Source organism: Carlito syrichta, unplaced genomic scaffold (genome assembly GCF_000164805.1).
Source record: "Carlito syrichta isolate Samal-C Ts95f unplaced genomic scaffold, Tarsius_syrichta-2.0.1 Scaffold307249, whole genome shotgun sequence".
Classification (NCBI taxonomy): domain Eukaryota; kingdom Metazoa; phylum Chordata; class Mammalia; order Primates; family Tarsiidae; genus Carlito; species Carlito syrichta.
Window position 1 is genome coordinate 380,787 of NW_007251345.1, and position 14,790 is coordinate 395,576.

General features: G+C 35.3%; 1 protein-coding gene across 5 annotated transcripts in view; it reads left to right on the plus strand.

Annotated features, from left to right (window-relative positions):
- ARHGAP12 (Rho GTPase activating protein 12) overlaps nt 1–5,993 on the plus strand; it is a 108,436-nt gene extending 102,443 nt beyond the window's left edge. For all 5 annotated transcript variants that reach the window (XM_021715650.1, XM_008064257.1, XM_021715651.1 and 2 more), the window contains 5 exons: nt 799–897; nt 2,140–2,217; nt 2,317–2,451; nt 2,700–2,802; nt 3,719–5,993. In XM_021715650.1, coding sequence (XP_021571325.1) covers nt 799–897; nt 2,140–2,217; nt 2,317–2,451; nt 2,700–2,802; nt 3,719–3,893 — 590 coding nt within the window. In that variant the 3' untranslated portion in view covers nt 3,894–5,993. The remainder of the gene's footprint in view (nt 1–798; nt 898–2,139; nt 2,218–2,316; nt 2,452–2,699; nt 2,803–3,718) is intronic.
- Nucleotides 5,994–14,790: the final 8,797 nt, after the last annotated feature.

A 14,790-nucleotide genomic window follows, 5' to 3' on the forward strand; every position in this document is an offset into this window, starting at 1 on the left:
CCCAGCCACCACAGCCTCGACCTGCTGGGCTCCGGCGATCCTTCCGCCTCAGCCTTCCGAGTAGCCGGAATTACAGGCGTGCGCTACCACGCCCAGCTAATTTTTTTGATTTTATCGTAGAGATGAGGTCTCACTGCCCAGGCGGGTCTCGAACCCACGGGCTCAGGCAATCCACTCACCTCAGCCTCCCAAAGGCACGGGATTACAGGCTGAGCCACCGAGCCCGGCTTATACTTGTTTTAATAGTTTTTAAAATATTCGAGTATTTCCTAAGTGCTAGTCATTACCCTAGGTGCTTTGAGTACCTGTTGGTGTTCAGGAGCTACATGGTCCCTACCTGTTCTCATGAAACTTATACTCAAGTGGGAAACTGACAGGATAATTTGAAATAATGACAAATACTGTGACTGTAACATAATAATAAAATAGAAAATAACTACAATTGAATGATCTTAGATAAGGATGGTCAGAAGGGTTATAAAAGGATGTCACATTTTAGCTGAGACTAAGAGTAATGAGAAGGAACCAAATGGAGGAAAATTGCTCTCTGCAAAAGGAATTGAAAGTACAAAGGTTATCAGGCAAGATTGAATTGGGTGTACATGGAGTTTAGTAAAGAAGAATTGTTTGAAGTGACATTGAAGAAGTAGGCAGGGTGCATATCACATTAGGCGTAGGTCATGGTAAACAATGTCTAGATACAACACTGACTGTTTTCTGTTGTATTCTGAATAGTTTAGCCACTTTGTGAACTAAATTTTAACAAGATGGTTCATTTTTTTAAAAAATCTTTTTCAGATCAAGTATTTGGATCCAATCTTGCTAATCTGTGTCAGAGAGAGAATGGCACAGTGCCAAAGTTTGTGAAGTTATGTATTGAACACGTTGAAGAACATGGTAAGATAATTTTGATTTTTTTTTTACATGAAGTGAAGCAACCCATTGTTTTTGCCATCAAAATCTCTAGAATTTGTGGTTTCGAGTGATGCAACCAAAAGTTCTTTACAGCCCTAAAATGTTAAGAAAATTATTTTGTTTGCAAAAAACTTACATGTTTTACACTTGTTTGACATTAAGACCTTTACAGGTATCTGTGTGAAACCGAGTTTATTAAGAAATGATTTGACAGTATAGCAGTTCTGAGATTGTGTTTACTTACTAAGAGAGAGTTTCTTCTGTTACACTGAAAATAAGATGACATTCTAAACTGTTATATTAACTATAAATGTCTAAATAGATAAATCCTTTTAATGTCATTTTCTGTAAAATAAGATACATTAATTTCTATTTTGGTTAATTTTAATGTACTGTAGACACTTGTACTAGTCTTATGTAAGTTAATATTTTGATGGTAATTATATTAACTTATATCTGTATAGCATCAAGAACATTTTGTACAATTAAAACATGTAATTTAATTTGTAATCTCTTCTAGTTACAGATCTCTTGTCTCATTGACTCCTCTTGTCAACATGACAATAGAGATACCACACTACTTGCCTTTATTTGGAATTAAGTGAACAACACATTAGATAATATGCACACCATTATTGTTTGATGAATACCTGCCATTTTTAGTCTTAATTGTATGAATTTCAAATGATTCTGTTCTACATATTAAAGAAAATAGTAAATTATATCAAAATATCTATTGTTTCTGTAGAACCATTAGTTTAGTTGTTAGCTTATATTTATTTATTACAAGCACTTAATATGGCAAATACTTTCATGAAAGTTTTAAAGTTATGTGTATTTGTGTTATAAAATGATGTGCAAAAAATGAATGGACAGATTTTACCTACTGGCTTCCTTTACTTTTTGAACTATCCCCAGGTGTTTGCAGGAATTTATCTTCAATTGCTAGTATTTCAGGTTTGATGAGATTTTTTCCTTGAGCTGATCCACATTCAACAAGAAAACAGAATATAATTACTGCTGTTTATTAAGCAGAATTCAGATTCAGTCTTCAGCTCGCTCTCTCTCTTTCGCCAAACGTCTAAAAAGCGATTTAGAGGAAAAGAACATTTGCCCATTTGATTTTAGGCTAACGTTAATGAATAAGAATTCTGAGACACACAAGCATCTTTAGAAGAGGCAAACAAGTAATTTAAACATAAAAGTAATGTTATTGTGCCTTAGGTTTGGATGTTGATGGGATATACAGAGTGAGTGGCAACCTTGCAGTGATCCAGAAGCTGAGATTTGCAGTCAATCATGGTAAGGTTTATATTCCCTATTGTTATTTTCAGACTCATAACTCAAAACTTCTAGGATTGGCTTAAAATAATTTTAAAAAATATTCCTACTATTTTTCAGATGAGAAATTGGACTTGAATGATAGTAAATGGGAAGATATTCATGTTATCACTGGAGCACTCAAAATGTTTTTTCGAGAATTACCAGAACCTCTTTTTACATTTAATCACTTCAATGATTTTGTTAATGCAATTAGTAAGTATGTAATTCCACTCACCTTTTTTCTAGATATTGAAAATCCTTTACACAGATTAAGCCATCACATTCTGTTTGATCTTTCTTATTTTAAACAAGCCTTTTCAATGGATTGTTTTACTCCGGAAATTTTAAATATGACCACCAGATGTCACTGTGTATTGCCAAATATCAACTTCTAAGCTGTGTCATTGCTTTCAGTTTCATAAGAATTTGTTGCAACATATCTGATTATTATCATTTTTCAGAACAAGAACCAAGACAGCGAGTTGCTGCAGTTAAGGACCTAATCAGACAGTTGCCAAAGCCAAATCAAGACACAATGCAAATTCTTTTTAGACATCTCAAAAGGTAAGGGAATTGCCCAGGTACAAGATGTGGTATGTAGTACAATGGGAAGCCCATGGGGTCAGGATCACTGAGATTCGGATTCCACTGATGCTACTTGCTATCTTTGTAACTTGAAAAAGATTCTCAATTCTTTTTAGTGTCAGTTCATCATAGGTAAAACGGTTTAATATGAAGAATACATTAAACCAGGCATTACACGTGAAGCATTTATTTCATGATTTTAACACATAGTAGGTGTTAAAAATTGTTGCTAAAGTTAATTAATATGAAGATGAGATTGGTTATTAAATGAAGTATGTTAAATTATCCCCAAATAAAGCCTTTGTGGCTCTAGTTTGCTACATAGCTACTTTAATATTTTTTTATCTGATCAGAAGTACACTAGAATACTAAAATAAATGATTCCAGTTAGAGAAGTTTTTTTTTGAGGAAGCAGGATTTATAGAAAGGACAGAAAAGCTCCCACAGTCCACATTGGAAGGGAACCTGAAGAGGTTGCCAAGATTTTTTTTTTAACTGAGTAAAATTGAAAGTTTATAACAGACATGCATATGTACCCCCGAGTCTAAAATAAACATGGTAAAAGAAAAAGTTTAATTTCTATGCCCTAATGAAAATTTTCCCTTATCCACCTATTGGCATAATCATTGTTATCTGAGTTGTAACTCATATTTAAATCTATGTCCTTAGCTAAAATGTCACACATTTAACATTTGTTAGAGTAATACCTTTTAGCTGTGTTTATCCAAAAGAAAACTTCATGTGTCATTGAGACTGAATTCTACTTGGTTAAATAGTTTATCACCTTAGGAAAATGAATATTATTTCTCTTTTCCAAATGTAAACTATTAGGTTTATAATACAATTTGAGGAATTTTTCATATTTTTTTATTTTCTCTTTTTTCCCCTCTTTTAGAGTTATAGAAAATGGAGAAAAAAACCGCATGACCTATCAGAGTATAGCGATTGTTTTTGGTCCCACTCTATTAAAACCAGAAAAAGAGACTGGTAATATAGCAGTTCATACTGTGTACCAAAATCAGATTGTTGAATTAATTCTTCTGGAACTAAGTTCTATCTTTGGGCGTTGATTCTTCTTGAAAACAACCTGTGGAATGGAAGCTGGATTTCATCACTTTTCAAATCTTATACACGATGTATTTTACTTTTTGGACCAAGCAGTGACTCTTTGATTTTGCACTTTTTTGAGGGATCAGAAGGGAAGGGGAGAGTCAAGATGGGTGTTAGGCCCTCATATTTGCTGCTTTGTTGCAAGTTGATATAACTGTGTAATTTTGAAATTCATTTTATCCTGAATTTTTGCATTTTATACTCTGAATTTCAGTAAAAATCAAAATTTGCAGTTCTAACCAGTCATATACACTGGATAATTTGGTAAGAAAACTACATTCCCCCCCCCAACTGGATAATGTAGAATTTCTTCTTAAAATCTGTAGGTTCAGCACTTGATAGAACAGTGCTTACTGTCAGTTATTTTGAAAATGCTCTTGGGCATTTTAAACAAAAATGAAGTATTATATTCATTTTGAAACCTGTGTATTTCTTTTTCAGGGTTTCTGCATGCAGTGGCTGTCTAAGTGCTAAAATTCATTTTAACCCAGAGATAATCCTTTGGTGAAGGCTTGCTGTCTTTTACTGTGTTGCACAGCATCCTTACAGGTTATCTTAGTTGCTTGTTTGGGCAGCACACTAATATTACTTAAAACACTGTGATATACTGGAGTTTTAGTTAGCATAAGTCAGTTCAGGGTATTTTGGGGGCTATCTTGCTATACTGAATTGTAGCTAACAATCCTAATTATATTTAGTGCCATACTAAGTTCTTGGTATGACCCTGTGGAAACGGATATTATTTGATGTAAATATAGGCTAAAGACTTTAATGTCCTTTAGCTTATGTATATAATTGTGTTGTATATTCTCAGAGTACATTCTAACCCTACATTTCTAATCATGATATTGGTAATCTTTCCTGTGAATATTAGGTTTCCTCCAGAAATAGGCCGTTATTTGAGAAAATTAGCTGTGTGCACTTTTAGATATTAATTACATTTACAGGCAAATCACTGTAATGTGAATGGTACTGGAAAAATACTGAATAGACTTGTTAAATGGCAAATGCACTACAAGAGGAACCTTTGAGATTATTTAATATGTACAGAAACATTAGAAAAAATTTATTACAGAATTCTAACTCTCCAGTATGGATAGTGAAAACCCATATGTAAATTAGATGGATGTTGGAAAATGACATTGCTAAATTTGGGAATTTCTTTTTACATACTAATGTAGATTGATTTGTATAATAAAACAGGGTTTGGAAAGTTTTGTTACAGGGAGCATGGTCTGCTGAAGATTTTTAAAATGTATTTTTCTAGATTAACTGCTGTATATGAAATGTCTAATCTAATAAAGAAAACTATAAGAGGTTTAGAGATTTTTTCGTTGGAAATGTGCATTTGGTTTTTAATTTTTTTGTTTTTGATTTACTCTTATACCTCATTTTAAAAAAATCAACTGAATCCAATGTTTCCTGTGACAAATATATTTTCTTCATTTCACACCTTTTCTCCTCCCTTCCACGCCAACAACTCTCCACCCTCCACCACTTTGTTTCTTCATCAGTATTTGAAAGTGAATGATTTGTGACCAAGATTATTTTTCTTAGAATTGCATTTATAATTTACAAATTGCCTTCCTTGGGAACAAATGCTTTTTTTGTATGATCAGTCTACAAACCTCTCACCTGAATTTTGTGGTAAAAATATTGTGTTTGCTGTTGTGATCTTGTTGAATTGATAACAAGCCAAACTACTTAATAGTGAAAGCAGATTGTTTTGGGTGGGGAGAAAAAGCCCCAAATCAGATTGTTTATATTTGCCTAAAGATATCCTTAATAACACAATATGGCTTATATAGTGATTGTATACGAGGAAAACAATTAGATTCAAATCAGTGATGTTCTTTCTCTGGGTGGTCATGAACATATCAAAGATTAAAATAGTCCTGTGTTTCTTGTTTTGCAGTACATATGTATGTATGTGAAGTCTTAAATGTTTTGTAGTCTGTAACTAATCAGTTCATTGTAATATTATATGTACAGTGAGATTAATGTCTTGTGTTTTCATCCTTTGTGAATTAAAAATTCTCACTTGTTTTTGAAATAACAAACCTGGTAATATTTTCTTGTCTTGACACCTTGGTTTTATAGTAGAAAATATATTAAAAGCTGAAATAAATTGTCAGCGGAATTTTATTTACTAATAGGTCTTCCTAAAGAATGTTATTTAAAAAGGTAGCCGAAAATTGAAACAAAAGATGTATTCAAATACACTTTTACATTCCAATTCAAAGAAAAACACTTTTAAATTTTATAGCATTAAGAAACTTTACCTTTTACTCTGAGAAAGTAAGTTATGACATGTTTCTGAGAAAATGATGTTACATTTTAGTTAGAGACAAATCTATAATTTGTTTTGCTTATGTGAAAAGCACAAATGAAATAATTTAGTCAAACTGCGTGTTTATAACATATACACACATATGTATGTAAATATGTGTCTGTACATATCATTGCTTGCATGTAAGTGAAAACTCATCAGTAATGACAGATAAATGAAGACCTTTATACTATTTTTAGTTTCATCTCATGCTGCTTTGCAAGCTCACAGTAGTGTATATTAAGATTGCAGTGAGGGGAAAATAGTTATTCCATAATTGTGCCAAGAGATTTTATTCCCAGCTCATGGGAGAGGCTTCTAATTAAATACTTAAAGTAAACATGTAGTTTCCCATGACACTAGTTCCTTAAACATTTTTTAGGCATATTTTAAAAATACACAGAGGAGTCCATAGCATGTCGTTCTATTAAAAAAGAAATAAAAATAGTCAAATGGGTATCACATTCTCACTGGTCTAATAAAAGTCAAATGTTCAAATATTGCATCTTTATGGAGAATTAAGCATGGGTAGAAAGTAAGATTTTATAGAGTTTACTATTCTCTCTGAACTCCAGCCATCAGCTCTAATGATCCTCTTTTATAGAAAGTACTTCTCCAGTATAAGACTAGGGAAGGTGTTTAATAGGGATTTAGCCTGCATGTTATAATCTTAGAGGTGAGGCATAGTTTTTTGTTTTAATTTTTAAGAAACAGTATTCCAATACAACTAGTATAGTCCTATTAATCATAACTTTAGTTTGAGACAAAAAGCAAAACAAAAAAGCAAACGGGTGCAATACAAAATCTACAGTCTTACAGTAATGTTGTATTAGGATCTATTGGAAATTCACCAGCTGTATAGTCAGGCCAAGCAGAGTCAGACTTAGTATTCTAGAGAAGGGGGAGGTACAGAATGCCTAATGAGACATTCTGTAACACTAAAGACAAGGGGGTTCTCCTGAAGAATCTCAATTAGTCTGCTCAACTGAAGTTTTGTGGACCAGTGGTGGCTGTAAGTATATTCAGCTGGATTGAGCTTTTACAAATTAGCCTTATGTGAATATGGCACTTAAATGAACTCTTTCATTTCCTTCATTGCTTCCCTTCTCCCACAGGGGGGAAAAAGGAAAGAAAAAAGCACTTTCACAGTGCTCTCATAAACAGAGCACTTGTAGAACAAGGTAACTGTTTAACGAACCACTACAATACGTATTTACAAAAGTCTGGTTTCTTTTTCTTATTTTTCTTCATCAACCCTCCCCTCCCTTTATTTTTACTTCCTCCCTTTTGATGTTTTCAGAAATGCAGTCATTGGCAAAGATTTTAAATTATTGATTCTGGTAGCCTAATCTCTCAGGTAGTTATGACAGTTGTGGCTCATACTTGCAAGTAGCTTTGAAATTTACAGTATTGTCATAAATCTTACAATGATGAAATCCATAGTGACGTCAGAATGAGAATGCTGTAGGGACCATTATGAACGGCCTTTGCAGAGGTAGAAATCAAAGCCACTGTAAAATCATGGTAGAGGGACCAGTGAAGATTCAACATGGCGTTCAAGGCCTCATTTTCTTCCTGGGCAATTTTGAGATATATAAAGTCATGTGTTGCTTAACGATGGGGTTATGTTCTGAGAAATGTGTCAGTAAGAACAAACATAGATTATGCATACACAAACCTAGACGATATAGCCTTGTACACACCTATGCTATATGGTGTGGCCTATGTTCCTAAGCTACAAACCTGTAAAGCATATTACTGTACTATTGAACACTGTAGGCAGTTAGGATAAATGGCACTTATGTATCTAAACATAGAAAAGGTGCAGTAAAAATACGGTGCTATAATCTTATCAGTTATGGAAAAGTTTTTAAAAATTAAGAAATAAACCTTAATGAGACCTCCATTGCATAATAAGGTCTTATGTTGACCTAAACATCATTATGCAGCACGTAACTGTATGTAGGCAAGCAAAATGGGACCCTCAGCTGCTTAAGGAAAACTCAGTCTCATTGAGAAAACAGAAAAGGATCCAGAGGGACACTCACGTTCACAGTTGAGTATTTTATGGGTGAAGTAACTGAGGCCCAGAGTGATTGTGAATGTCTAAAGTCACCTATGCTTAGGACACAGAATGGTAGGCCTAAGGTTGAAAGGAAGTAATATTTTGATTAGTTATTTCTATTTAAACTTTGTAATCAACTTAATTGAAGCATGTTTTGCCATGTCCAGTAATATCATTTAAGAAGGAAGTAACTGTGTGCTACTGTCATTTATTTTCAAGCTAACTTAGTTTTTATTTATGTGGTATATTGAAACTTCTGTTTTCCTTCCTTATAGAGGTGGCAGGGGTAGGTACTGCTTTCTACTGTTTTTTCCTAGTTCTAGTTGTATAGAAAGTAAATCAGCGTCCCTTTCCCTCCCCTGGCAAATAATTGAGACTTCAGTAGTTCTATTTCTACCTACTAAGACTTCTGGACAGGGCTTTGTGTACTTGCATCTCTTTTTAATATGGATATCTGCTTTCACCTATGTTCTAGAATGATGCTATCCAATTACTGTAGCAACCAGCCACATGTAGCAAGTTAAATTTTTTTTGTAACATATAACAAAATTTACTAAATCATTTTAAGTGTACAGTTGTATTGAATATGTTCATGTTGTGCAGCCATCATCACCAACCATCTCCGGAACTCTTTTCATCTTGCAAAACTGAAACTATACCCACTAAACAATCCATTTCCTCAGCCTCTAGGAACCACCATTCTACTTTTTTTGTTGTTGTTCTCTATGATTTAAACTACTCTATCTCATGTGAGTGAAATCATGTGGCCAGGCGCGGTGGCTCAAGCCTATAATCCTAGCACTTTGGGAGGCCGAGGCGAGAGGATTGCCAGAGCCCGCGGGTTCGAGACCAGCTTGGGTAACATGGTGAGACCTCGTCTCTAAACAAATAAAAAAAATTAGCTGGGTGTAGTAGTGCGCATCTGTAGTCCGGCTACTTGGAAGGCTAAGGTGGAAGGATCACCAGCGCCCAGCAGATCAAGGCTGCGGTGTCTGGGAGCATGCCACTGCACTCCAGCCTGGGCAACAGAGTGAGACTCCAACAACAACAACAAAAAGCATGCAGTATTTTTCTATTTGTAACTGACTTATTTAACTTAGCATATTGTGCTCAAAGTTTATGTAGTAGCATATTGCAGAATTTCCTTTTTAAAGCTGAATAATATTCCATTGTATGTATATACCTCATTCTGCTTATCCATTCATCTGTCAGTGGACTATGGGTTGCTTCCACGTTTTAGCTATTGTGAATACTTCTGCTTTGAGTATGGGTGTACAGATACTTGAGAGACCCATTGGATTTGATAGTGATTTTTTTTTGTGGCTATAATACTATAAACGTAAGGCAACAAGAGAACATGGATAAATGGAACTTCATGAAAAATTTTAAAAATTGTGCATCAAAAGGCATTATCAACAGAAAAAAAGGAAACCCACCAAATAGAAAATATGTGTAGATCCTATATGATAAGGAATTGATACCCAGAATATAGAAAGAACTAAAAACAAAAACCTGGGCAAATGAATGGACATTTCTCCAAAGAAGATACACAAAGGCCCAGTAAGCATATGGAAAGATGCTCAATATCACAAATTTTTAGAGAAATGCTTATCAAAACTATGAGATATCTCCTCACGCCCATTAAGATGGCTGCTAGCACCAAAACAAAAGTGTTGGCAAGGATGTGGAGAAATTGAAACCCTTGACTATTGATGGGAATGTAAAGTGGTACAGCCATTATGAAAATATGACAGTTTCTCAAAAAAATCAAAAATAGAATTACAATATGATGCAGCAGTACCACTTCTGGGTATATGCCAAAAATTGTTAAATGTAATTTAAGATTAAATAGCACTTTAAAATTCAGTTACTTAGTCACATTTCAAATGGTCAGTAATGACAATGTTAATGGCCACCATATTGAACAATGCAGATACAGAACATTTCCATCTTCATGAAATTCTATTGGACCATGCTATTCTGAAGGTCAGATGTGAGGAAAAAGCAATAGCAAGATGCACATTTTGCAAAACTTTTTTTTTTTTTTTTTGAGTTGGCGTCTCACTCTGTCGCCCAGACTGGAGTGCAGTGGCCGCTTCCGGCCACCGCAGCCTCGACCTGCTGGGCTCCGGCGATCCTTCCGCCTCAGCCTTCCGAGTAGCCGGAATTACAGGCGTGCGCTACCACGCCCGGCTGATTTTTTTATTTATTGTAGAGATGAGGTCTCACTGTCCAGGCGGGTCTCGAACCCGCGGGCTCAGGCAATTCACTCACCTCTGCCTCCCAAAGGTGCGGGATTGCAGGCTGAGCCACCGAGCCCAGCTTTTTGCAAAACTCTTTTAAAAATACATAATCTAAAGAATATACGGTCAATCTCCTGCATATAAACCTTCAAGTTGTGAACTTTATTTTTTAATTTTATTTTAAAGATGTGAGGCCCAATTCAGAATTAGGTAAATAAGTGATCGTCGTGCAGGTGAAGTTTGGGCCTTCTTTTGATCCTCAATTTGCCTGGTTTGGGGTCAAGTACCCTTATTGATGTTTTATATCAACCCCCCCTTGGCAGAAGTTGCAAACGTTAATAGATGCGAGTGTGTGTTCGCATGCCTAATCACTCAAGTTCACGAGTTTCAAGGTACTGTATTCTAAGATTAAAAATGTATTATTTATTTTTTGATTTTTAAAATGTATTATTTGTGTGAAAAGTATTATAAACCTACTACAGTACAATACTATATAGCCAGTTGTGTTAGTTGGGTACCTGGGTTAACTTTGTTGGACTTACAAATACACTCTTGGCATGGAATTCATTTGTGTGTAAGGAACTTGCTATAGTAGTATTTCACAATTCTCCCTCATGCTTGTGTCAAGTACCTGACACTAGGAAAGTTTGAAATTAAGGAGAAAAGTGCATTTTTGTTATAGGTTTGTCAAACTTGACTGTCCCATTTTATCTCTCATATTGGGGCAAGAAGGAGGTAAATGTGATTTAACTTCCAATATAACTCCGTCAAAATGCTTGTAATTTAGGGAACACCAGTTTGAAACCATGGCTTAAAAGAAGCCTCGATTGACGCTCCTTTTGGGAAATTTAGGAATGCTGTGCTATGAATAATTAAACCAGCAATTTGTAGCAATGTTCTTACATTTAAACTTTAGATATTTTTACATTGGTGGGAAAGATTTTCTGTTTTATTTTAAAAACTTTCTAAGCAATTAGCGAAAGAAATTATTCTAATTGGAGCTATTCCTTGGGATCCCAGCTACTCACCCTGTATTAACTTCTGATTTTTAGCCATGTATGAAGTAGTGAAGATCTCAAAGAACCTACATAACAAAATGTTTCTTTAAATGGGGCTGAAATCTAAACATGGGTACAAGAAAACTGCTGGTAGTCTTGAAGCGTCTCAGTAGGTCTGCACATCATTCCACCAGATGCTTTGCCAAAGTATGGAAGGTGACTTGGTATGTAGATCCCACAGAATAGTGGAAATCAGCATTTTTTGTTTTTATAATTACTCAATTTGTTTTAAGTGTGTCAGAACAAACTCTTTGAGAACTGGTGCTCATATGCATAGTTGACATATATAATGCTCTAGTTTAAGAAGCTGCTATTGATTTTTTTTAACCCTGTTGTCAAGGTCTTCTGTTAATACACATCTTAACGTAGGGAGCAATCGTTTAATTACCCTAACTAATCCAACCCATTGACAGAATGCTTCAGCTCAGATTTAAGCAAATCATAGGGCATAGAAGCTTTGCCCTCTAGTAAAATCTACTCACTAAACTTTCCTCCCATCTTCTCATTAAGTACGGTGAAACAAACATTTCTGTGTCTTTTCTTCCTTCCCTTTCCCTCAGCCCACCATCTCAGCAATTGCTGTCTGCCCTTAGACTTGCCTTAGGCAGTTGAGTGGCTACTCACAGAAGCTGTACTAGGAGTTAGTGAGGTCCTTGTGTCTAGAGTGTCCAGTTTTCTTGGAGAGTATGGCCTTAAATAGGAATCAGGTCTCCAGGAAAGCCAAATCACTGTGTTGAGAAGGAAACTAAACCTGTCATAAGGGGGAATTGTGTTATCCTTGGATGACATAATTCTGACTGTAACGTTTCCTGAAATTCAACCCTTATGCTAGGCAATCAGATCTGATGTAACATTTCTAACATCTGTCTGCATCTTACAAATGCTGTCCCTTGCCATGCCCCGTCTCCTGACCTGTTAACATTAGCCAAATTGATTGCCTGAGCATTGTCAGTAACAATAACAACCTCCTTGTCCATCGTATTACTCTTGCCAATGCTGTAACGTATTCAGTTGACATTAAGTTCCACAAAACCAACATCACACGATATGAGATTGCTATTTTACATAATGAGTAATATTGAAACACCTCCCACTGAGTAAGAGATTGGGAAGAAAATTTAAACAGTGGCCTAGGAAGATCTTCCATTTACTCACTGAATAAATTCAATGAAGTTGTTTTAAATATTTAAGTATGTATCAAGCATTGTGTTAACTCAGGAGATACAATGGTGAGCAAATCAGATATAATCTCTGCTGTAACATTTGCAGTCTTGAGATTGGTAATGTGATGACTGATATATCTTCAATTCTGACATCTACCAATAATGAGTAGGTGAACTCAAAATGTAGTTCTTTAACATGTCTTCCAAGTCAAATGCTAGTGTTGTGATCTTGCCAGTCAACTGAGATTGCTAAGATTTATTGCTACACAATTGGGCAGCATAAAGTTGAGAATGACGTAACTCTTAAGTACTTGTTGAGTTGAAGTAAGCAAGTTTGTCAGATACAAAAAATGTTAAAAGCTTTGGTGAAGCATAGTTCCACTTGGGGAGGCCTGGTTCTAAACAGCAGATTAATCAACCCAGCGCAAAGCAATCAAATGTGACGTGCATTCTGAACTGAAGTGTCAGGAAAAGCATGAACTTAACAACAGACAGAGGTCACACACATAATCTATGTTATACTTCCTGTATTAAAATTAAATATTTGGAAAATATTCTGGAAAGGTGGTGTTAGTGACAGCATAATTTTTTAATTCCCACATTAAAACAACATAATGACATTGATGCCCAAACTAGGTGACAAACCCCCAAAATACAAGCAGGTGGAAACAAAGCACTGACAGCTCCAAGATCTACATGGTTTCTGTGAGAAACAAGAAAGAAGCAATGCAGCAGCATCTGAGGACCTGAGAACGGGAGACTCTCAATATAACCATCAGGTCTGAAGTGGCTGAAACAGCTTAGCTCTAGGAATTCTCAAAAGCAACATGTCAGAGTTCCTGGACCAAGATCTCAAACTGAAGAAGAGTTGCTGAAAATGGAATCAAAATTTAACGAGATAGGGCAATAGACAAAAGAGGCTGTTTAGATCAAAGTAGGGTAGGGAAGTAGAGTCAGGAAACCCCAGAAAGCAAGCTGTCATATAGATAATATATTTAACACAATGCACAAATAGCAAGAGTTAGCTCTGAGATATTAACAGAGCTCTCTAGAATCCTGCTTTGTTCCAAAAGCTCAGGAAAGTGAATTTTACATAAAAATGAACAAAATAGGATCGAGGTTGAATCCCATATAAAGTGTATATAGAAAAAAAGAGCTGGATAACATCCAGAAACATGCCCACAAAAAACACCAAACTGCAATGTACTATTACAAACAAGCCAAAATTCTTTAAGAAATTATATCGGCCGGGATCGGTGGCTCAGTCTGTAATCCCAGCACTTTGGGAGGTCGAGGCAAGTAGACTGCCTGAATCCGTGAGTTCGAGACCCACCTAGGCAACTTAGCAAGACCTCGTCTCTACAATAAATCAAAAAAATTATCTGGGCGTGTGCCTGTCATTCCAGCTACATGGAAGGCTGAGGCAGAAGGATTGCTGGAGCCCAGCAGGTTGAGGCTGCAGTGGCTGGGAGCGTGCCACTGCACCCCAGTCTGGGCGACAGAGTGAGACTCCAACTCAAAAAAAAAAAAAAAAAAAAAAATGAGACATAGAATAACAATATAAATCAGAATTAGAAGAACTAAGAAATTATAGGACTCAGCAAATAGAGATAAGAGTATTTCAGAATTGTAGACTAGGACTATAAGAGCAGGTAAATATAATAATGCTTTAAAAGAAATGGGTACCAAAAGAAAATTTTTTAAATGAAGATTTAAAGACTTTTTTTAAAAAATTAAAATGACATTGAAGAAAGGCAAAGAAAATAGGATTACATAAAGCCAAGGCAAAAGAAACATTAAAAATTATCATTCAAAAACTTTTCTGAAATTAAGAAAATTATGTATCGGAAGAACATACCAAATAATGAACATTGGCCTAAAACAACCAATACCAAGACACATTCTAGTAAAATTACAGGCTGAGCCACCGAGCCCGGCTGTCCTTTTCAATTTCATATACATTTTAGAATCATCTTGACAACTTTTTTTTTTTTTTTTT